General features: G+C 39.1%; 1 protein-coding gene and 1 long non-coding RNA gene across 2 annotated transcripts; one reads left to right on the plus strand and one right to left on the minus strand.

The window, feature by feature from the left end:
• The first annotated feature begins 718 nt into the window (after positions 1–718).
• LOC148958516 (uncharacterized) lies at positions 719–3,968 on the plus strand. Its single transcript, XR_016144599.1, has 3 exons — positions 719–1,273; positions 1,434–1,469; positions 3,458–3,968. It is a non-coding gene; the product is annotated as an uncharacterized LOC148958516 (long non-coding RNA).
• On the minus strand, positions 3,686–7,470 carry LOC135696431 (putative G protein-coupled receptor 139). Its single transcript, XM_065215820.2, has 2 exons — positions 7,326–7,470; positions 3,686–5,673 (listed from the first exon to the last, which is right to left on the minus strand). Exons 1-2 carry the CDS (start codon positions 7,326–7,328, stop codon positions 4,639–4,641), a joined length of 1,038 nt encoding a protein of 345 aa, XP_065071892.2. The 5' UTR covers positions 7,329–7,470; the 3' UTR covers positions 3,686–4,638.
• Between the last annotated feature and the right edge of the window lie 1,762 nt (positions 7,471–9,232).

A 9,232-nucleotide genomic window follows, 5' to 3' on the forward strand; every position in this document is an offset into this window, starting at 1 on the left:
TCTCTTCAATGGACTTAAACCTATGAATGTTGTAGATATTTAGGTACAGTTTAATGTCTTCCCTAGAATGTAATAGTTCCAAACCTTGTCTTGCCACCAGCCATGGCGGTGACCCTTACAAAGCTCTCCCCGATCGATCTCAACATTGAAGTTTCATCAGCCCTGATAGAGTTGTACCAATGCTATACTTTTCTATGGGGCGCCAAAATTGGTGCTGTGTAGCAAATTTTGAGCCACCACAGCACTGCTTCACATTCTACTAGTTTGCAAAGTAATAGCTAGCGTTGGCCCCCGGCTAGCCCCTCCCCCCAGATTCTTAAGGCTAGATTCGCTACTGATCAAGTCTAGAATATGATTTAATGAAAGTTACTGTTTACCGATTTGTCATAGACAGCTCGATACCTTTTAGGCAGGGCTGTACACGCTATTTGGTGCATGCATAGAATAGGACGGTTCCGAGTTGCTACTCCGAGTTTCACGCTTAATGCACCAAGCAACTGTAGCGTTGTATATGATTCATGCTCTTAGTCAATTATGTTGTCTTAATGCAGAAACTCCGATAATATGTTGGACGTAGTCCCCTTTTGGCAAAAAGGGAAAACTCTAAGGTGCTAACTTCATCATATACAAGCTCTGTTGAGATTTTAAGTTGGCTCCTACCTTTAAACTTTCGCAATGTTCCCGTCGTGCATCACCATAAATGGTTTTCAATGGAACAGAATGTTGTTTTGTATAAAAAAACCCCCTCAGGTTACTGCAACATCGAACGTATTCTAACAGTCGATAACATATGGCCAGCAAATTCATACGTCTGCTGAATTCTACAATCTGTACCCGATTTTTGTAAGTTACAAGGTCGCACAGCTTTTTCAGGAAATTCAGCTTGAGGGTCAAGCATATATTTTTCTAAAAAGAAAAATGTAAGTCGATTTTCTTAAAACAAAAATTTTTTGCGGATGCCAGAGGGACCATTGCCACAGGGCAATGACGTATAGTTAACTGCGGGTACTAGGTAGAAACAAATACAAATACAATACGAATACTGTGTGTTGAAAGTGCTGACGAAATATGTTCTTGGTGCCGCAAAATTTGAAAATGGCCCGAAATAACGGAAACATGGCATTCTGAGCCATGTTTCCGTGTGTCATGTTTCCGTTATTTCCGTGTACCATGTGCCATGTTTTCCATGCCATCTAGAAATGAGTTAAGTTGTGTTCGGTACGGTGTGTGTCGTTTTGGTCATCCCTAATTAAAATCAAGTCACACAAGAATCGTGAGTAATTTCCTGACATTATAGTTCATCAAGTGCACCTACTGTTTTAGCATAACACGAAAGTCGAATGGAGAAGCAGATAAATTAACGTTGACTTACAAATATTCATTTAATAGGATGCAAATTCAGTTTAATGTGATGCATGTTGTTTTCATTGTAGGGCTCAGAAGAAAGGAGCATTACAGAATTGAAACAAGTAAGTAACCCTAAGCCATATTTTTGGGCAGTTTTCATGTGACTCCAGACATTTTCAAACCAACGAAAAATGTCAAGGGCCCTAACAATTAGCTCTACCACAATGGCAGCAGATAGTCCACGCTGTTAGTAGTTTGTTGACATGCGTTATCAAACTTTTGGAAACAGCAGAACACAGCTAACAGGTTTTTGAGAATAAAGCTTGGTAGCCTTGCAGCAAAAGCAAGAAATGCATCTATACCTGCCTGGCTTTTAAACCTCTCGGCTGCATTGTTGACTTTACTACTCACGACACCGAAGAAAGTCGGTCACTGCAAAATTAACGACGATGCCTTGCTTTATATGAGATGTTAATTAATTGAATGGTAATGGCTTGTACAGGCGACTACAGTAAGGGCTTAGAGAAAGTAGGCAAAGCATTCGGAAACAGTATTGCTGGCTAACCTTACCTTGTCATAACCACAGAATAACGTTTCTGTGTATAAATAAAGGTCACTACGTATTAAGACGTTTGGACTGTGGGATTTGAATATCATTTAGCCCCAATGTCATCTGCTAGAATTGAAGGCTGGTTATACAGTTGCAAGATAATAACCAGCAAATGTCATCATGGTTTTGTCTTTATTTGATAATTTTCGACGAAACTTGTCCATTATCAGGGCAGGCGAAATCCACGCCGGGTCCAGGGGCAGACCCAATGCTTGGACCCCTTCCTACCCAAAGCAATAAACCTAAAATAAGTACAAAGTACAATATGGATTTAAAATGCATAAAGTTTTCTTTATTTACTTTTAATTCACATTCTCAAAGCATAGTAATATTTTCCCAGAACAGATATGATTTGTTTTTCTTGAAATCACCATATTGATAAGGGTCATGTTTTAGATAGAGACGGTTTAAATACAAGCGGGCCCAGGGGCAGTTGCCTCTTTGCCCCCTCTCACGGTGGGCCTGTCCATTGTGCACAAAAAACTAGCTGTATGATCAACTCTGCTAGTTGCTCAAATTTCTAGATTCCGTCTTTCGGCTTACGTCACACGAACACTCGCCTTAGACCCTTTTAGCTACGCGTTAATTTGGCTACGCATTTATTTGGCTACGCAGTAATTTATCTACGCGGTAATTTATCTACGCGGTAAAATTTGGCTTACCCACAATGTTTGGTGGTATTTTTTGGCAAATTTCTTTTCTCTCACAATGTTAAACTGGTGTTTAGGTGGCCTTTGAGAAATGCTAAATTTCAATAAATGGAAATTGATAAAGATTGGGGAATTTTTTGAACAATTACAGAAATTGAGTAACTCAATGCAAACCAAATTTATCAATTTTTGTGTCATTTTCAACTGGATATGATTCGTATTTGCCTTTGAAAACTGGCGTTAGTGTAAAAAGACTTTTGGCAGGAATTGTAGATGATTTTATGATGCGTTATAAGAAATTGAACTTCCTGAACATAAGTAAAACCATTTCAAGTAAAAATATACTGCCATAAAGGGAATTCTAAAACCGTCGAAGGTCTAACAGGCTTCAAATGACGTGCAAATTACTTTGTGGTTTTGAATAGTTTAGAAATTTATGCATTGGTTTATTATAAGATCATTGTTTCATGAATTTTCTCGATTGTCTGTTCTGGTTAATCTGATGGTTTTTGTGAAAAAATTATATTTTACCCCTTATATTTAAGTGCTATTTTCCTATTTTTAAATTGATTATTTTATGTTTGTACAAAATGTATGAATATTCTACGCTATAAGGTTGACCATCTGATTCAATTTTCAAAGTTTTTTTTAGCTATGTAGCTACAAAAGGAAATTGGGGAATTTGTTTGGTATTCAGCTGTCACTAAATGAACAGTAGGATCTGAGGAAACTCTGAACGGCTTCTACAATAATTTAGGATCTTTAAAATTATTTAAGTATTTTTTACTTTATTTTTCTTCCAAAAGAACATACTAGCCCCTGTAGAACGAACATCTCTATTTTGTTGCAGAACTGAGCCTCGGAGCTTTGAAGTGATCATAATTCAACGAGGAAACTAGGCCATCTCTTTGTGTCTCTTGTTCTCACAACCAACGAGTTCATCACATTGGGATTGATATGATTCTTATCAGAATATTGCCTCCTAACTCCAACCCTAAGATACCTTATGCAAGGAGCAAGAACAATTCTTGAGATCTTTTTTAAGGCATAAAGGACCACGAGAAAGAAACATAACTCGTATTTGTACACAAATATAACTATATTTTTAAGAATTGAATCCAATACGAATAAACAAATTACACTGCACGGTGTCTAACTAGCAGATGCAACAATTACATTTTAACAAATAGATGCATTAGTAAATAACAAAAGATTACTTAGCGAATGGCTAAATGATTAAATACAGAATAGGAGCAAAACCGATTAATGAAGTATTTTACGAACGTGTGAACTTACAAATAAAGTCGTTTAATGTTAAATTTCTTCTCATAAGATACATATTCCTGGAAAATATTGTTTTTTTTAAAATGTCACATATGAAATAAAAGCCAATGGAATTGAACACTCTGGCCTGAAATAAATGAGCAGGTTCTATGCTTATAGGCGGGGGCAGGGTGGTTGGGGGCATCAGGGTGGCTGGGGGCCTCAGGGTGGGTGGGGGCATCAGGGTGGGTGGGGGCATCAGGGTGGCTGGGGGCATCAGGGTGGCTGGGGGCATCAGGGTGGCTGAGGCATCCTGGTTGCTGGGGGCATCAGGGTGGCTGGGGGCATCCTGGTTGCTGGGGGCATCCTGGTTGCTGGGGGCATCAGGGTGGTTGGGAGCATCACGGTTGACGGTGGTATACGATATTTCTGTTAAAAACATATTTCTTTAGGCAAATCATCTGGATACAAAAACAAATCTTCTAACGATTCAGGGAACCACCGTCCCTTGTGGTGGTTTGTTGCCTCCTTCGCATATGTTTGGGCTACCGACTTTATTTGCTGAACTGCATACCGTGAACGATCACTGATTTGGCTGAAAACGCATCGCATAATGATTGCGAGTGATATGGATATATTTTGGTAGACGTATATTGATTTTGAAAGCTAATAGAGTATCTAAAATCATGTTTAAGTCTCTTTTGTGTCATTCCTGGATATCTCTCTGAGTCATTGTACAAATTACTTGGTCGACAGTTTATTTGTAGCTTAGGCCTTCGACTCAGTGTAGGTCTCAACAGTATCACCCCTTGATGCCTTTGATGTGTTAGAATACGCGGCATATTGGCGGGATGGCTTGCAAGCGAACATTTTCTTCAGTTCCTTTCTGAAAACAGACCCAGTGAAACAATAGAGAAAGCAGTTGATTGCAGAATTGATGACGACGCCCATTTTGGCAAAGGCAAATGCAGTGCTGACTGAATTCTGATCCCAGCTAACATTTTTCTTGCCAGTGCCAAGCATAAAGAAACACTGTGTTATACACTGCAAGGCCAGGAGGACGAGAAACGTGAAGGTGACAGTCAAGAGGATTGTCGTCATTTGCTGGTCTTGCTTGTTGCGCTCTGGTTTGCTTGATGCAGTTTTGTCGAGACCCTGCATGTACTTTGTGCGCTTCACCAAAGCGTATATGATGCTTGCATTGAGGAATGCGATTGTTGCCCATGGGACTAACACAAGAATCATGCAGTGGATCCAAAATTCATACATCTGGGCGGATTCGCTCTTTCCATACTCTGTCATTTGCAGTTGATAGCCACCGGCAACTTTCACGGGCCGATAATTAAAGAAGTGAGGGAAGTTGATGATAAACGTTGCAACCATTGTGGCACCAATGCCAATGTAGGCCCGCTTAGCAGAACACCAGTCCTTTGCTTTGATTGGGAATTTCACCATAATGAATCGAGTTATGGTGACTCCAACCATCACCCAAATGCTGGCAACGATGAAGAAGAAAAATAAAGGGAATCCGAAATAAGAGAAGAAGGCAGCATAAGAATATGTATTTTTGACCGACGGGTTATTTCCAGGAATTGTGTCGACTAGTAGGAAGAAGAACAGGAGACCACTGTCGACAATACCAAGGGCAATAAGATATATGCTAGTTGCTAGTCCACCCGTCCTTTTTGATTTCATTATCCTGTACCAAGCACATACCGAAATAGCATTGCCAATCAAACCAATGATGCAGATTGTAATGCCAACAGGCACGCTGAATATCCAATGCAAATGATTTGCGTCCACCTGAAATGATTAGACATTGATTAAGAAATTACTTACTTAAATTGAAGTTTAAACCAGATGTGCTTCTCATTGCATTTGATTGGTTACCAAGCTACTTGTACGTTGACTTATTTAGACCAAAGCCGCCCCACCCCCATCCTTCCCCCATCCTCCCCCCCCATCAAATCATGCAACTTTGCAAACAAACAAGCGGTCGCAAGTGGTTTAAATAATTAAAAGGAAATAGAGTGAAGATATGTTCATTTTACTAACAAAGCCATCTCCTACAGAGTCTAAACAAATTTAAAAAATGATTTTCAGGTTTGGTAATGGGTGATAAATCTACGTTTTTATGTACGAAGAATGGGTACATTCTTTAATGTCCGTATACCAGCGGTTTTAAAATGGTTGTGTTTCGAGCGTCTTATCGTGACGCTGCAGGGCCCGCGCCACTGGCGGGGAGGGAGGGGGCGGGGTGGCCATGGCCCCCCACTTTCTTCCGAAGCAAGTAGTTTTAGAACTGCAATAAAAGGGGTAAGAAGTCTTGGCCCCCTACATTTTAAGCCTTGCCCCCCACTTTAAAATTCGTGGCGCGGGCCCTGCGCTGCACGATGATGTCTGAATGGTGTCTGAAACGGAACCAGTGTGCTGAAACCAATGATATAGAAGCGGCTGAAACGCGGTCCAGAGAAGGCAGTTAAAGAACCGCAAAAGTGCAGCGCTGTCATGACGTAGCATCCAAATTCAGAAGTTCTTCCTGAAAATCTTCCGGAATGTAAATTTTGCCCGAATCTTGAACTGTCCGAACTTTGACAATGTCCGGAAGTTTAAACTCTTAAAAAATGCGAAGAAACGCTACCTAAAGAAGGTTATCCTAATCTCCTTTCTTGGATCTGCCCCCAGCCCAGACTAGAATCTATGGGGCTTCCGCTCATGATGAATAGACTAAGCATTCTGCAGCAATTTTCACGACATTGAAATAAGAACAAATGTCGTTGTTGAGTACTCGGGATTCTTGAGGCTTATGGAAATTTTAAAACTCGTTGTTTCCTAAGAGTTTTTTAATTATGATGTCAATAATTTAACTTCCGGGTCCCAAAATCGAATTGTCCATACTAAGAAATTTTCCAATTATAACTTTTTGAGGAGGGTTTTAGCAGCTGCAAACAGCGAAACTCTTAAATTTTTTTATTATTTTCAAATGCTCGTGATATTGCTTTCTAGATATTGGCGTGTTCTCAGATGAAGGGAAGATATTTTCATTCTCTATGTTTAAATTGGATTTTAACGAAATCTCGAAGTTCTTTGTTATTTCAAAATTAAATTGTTTCTCAATTTTCTTTGCTCAAGTAATTTCTTGAATTTTTCTGATTGTCTGATTGACACTTTAAAAAGTTTAAAGAGTGCGTTCCCCTATCGCTACTTTTACGCCAAATTTAAAATCAGGGTAATAAGAGAATTCTAAATCCAGCACTGAAGCTTGATAATATGTTCGCCCAAGTTCATTTGTGTTTGTCAAAGCTTGCCATTTCGTCCCATTTCGTTTATTTGAAACGCAGTAGTGAAACACATTGGCACTTGGAAGCCTGTCTGTCAACCACGAATTCTACGTCTTTCCTTCAGTTGTAAAAATAAAACAGTCATAAATCAAAGAATATAACTCAGAACCTTACCATTTTGGAAATGCAAATGAAGCTTCTTCGGTTGTGATCTGTCGACCGTGCTCTGCCAAGAGCTTCTTATCGATTACTCCTTCCTCCTGTCGTCAACTTGATGTCCGCGCAAATGGTAGTTAATCACGATGTTCCTGTTTTATCAGGCCGGAAAGCATGACGGGGGTAAGGCCAGCCGCATGCATGACGTAATAAGATTACAGCTTTGTTCTTGCAATGACGTATGAATGAGGAAGGAACTCCTTTCCGGACAATTGAACCGATAAAGGTTGAAAAACAAAGGATTCAACGGGATAAGGGATCAACATAAAGGAGTACAAACATACCTTTCATAGTATTTCACAACTAGGAATCTGCAGGTGACATCGTGTGATCATGCATGTTCAATTCATCGCTAATTTTAAATTGACTCACTACCGTAAATCCTCGAATTGCCCCCCCCCCTCGAAAAAGTCCTCCCCTCGAATAAGCCCCCACTCTAAAACTACAAACTGTCAATTTGATGGTTTTTGCCATCTGGCTATAGCGTTTTATTGAATTACCACGACAAATTCGTACTTTTGGTAGTAATTAATTAAATGCTCATAAAGAAATTTCTACTAAAATAAACAAGATCTTTTAATAATTTCTTCTTATTGTCTACAATAATTTTATAAGCCCTCTCCCTCGTATAAGCCCCCCTCTCGAATAAGCCCCTGTCCAAAAATATCAAAAATAAATAAGCCCCCAGGGGGCTAGTTCGAGGATTTACGGTATACGGTAATTTGAATTCCTAAAAACAGCCTGATCATGTTACGATAATTTGATTTTTCTTTTGCCAAGAGGATTCCTACCAAGGCACTTAACGATAGGTAGTTTTCAGTCTTTTTTCTTTACAAATACCATCATGATTGAGAAAATGTTTTTATTTTAAAAAATTTAAGCTGCAAAAATCATTAAAAATTCCATTTTATCCACTAACTCTTATTTAACCCCAGCAAATGACATTACAATATTGCAATTTAGCATTGTAATTATGAATTGCTGTTGTCTGCAAGCATCATTATGCAATGCATCGCCCATTGAGGTCATATTTACCATAATAAAAACACCGCATTGGCAAAAGTATTTGTTCAGTGGTATTTACAACAAGCTGCCCCCTGGTCAGTAGCGTATATTGACGCATAGAGTGTTGCAATGATTGTGAAGGAACGGTGCGACTTGTGTAGGCTGAGCTGAAACACGGCATAAACATTGCTGACAGCAAAGAATTTTAAGCATCGTATTGCCCTGGGCGAATTCGTGGTTTACATTGCTACTGAGCTGTAAGAAATTGATTTAGAGCTGGGGAAGGGGTTCAGGAGTTTGAGCCTCCTTGTTGATGCCAAAATAGCCCTTCACTACATGTTGCTATTGTTTTTTGAAAACTTTTTTGCAAGGGGTTCCTTGTTTATTCATAGCTCTTTACCCCTGCTGTATTCATAGCACTTCTTTATTAAACTTATAATATTGAAAAAGGGTGCATAATGGTCAACAAAGTGCAAGATTTTCAGTATTGACATTGTCTTAATTTTCATGAGAACTGTATACTCAAATTTCTTTATAAGCTTCTTGAATTCTGAAAGGTAAAAAATTATAAAAATACGGGAATTCACGCCTTATGTCTTTGTTGCAATTTGGAAAGTAGGAGGTTCTTTCTTTGTAATAAATATGCCAGTGTTTTGTCTCAAAAGCTGGAGAAATTCTTATTGACTGTTATATTGACTGTTAATAGCGCGATATGGTATGCGCAACTTTGGGTTATAGGAACACGAGCCTCAAAATTGGTCAATAGTTAAGAACAAATTAAGAACAAGCTGAGGCTGAGCTCAGCAAAATGCAATTTTGAACAACGTTTTCCCTCAAAATCGAGGATTTTTAGCGATGTG

The sequence above is a fragment of the Rhopilema esculentum genome, chromosome 14, assembly GCF_057945365.1.
Source record: "Rhopilema esculentum isolate cy_ngs chromosome 14, ASM5794536v1, whole genome shotgun sequence".
In the NCBI taxonomy this organism is placed as follows: domain Eukaryota; kingdom Metazoa; phylum Cnidaria; class Scyphozoa; order Rhizostomeae; family Rhizostomatidae; genus Rhopilema; species Rhopilema esculentum.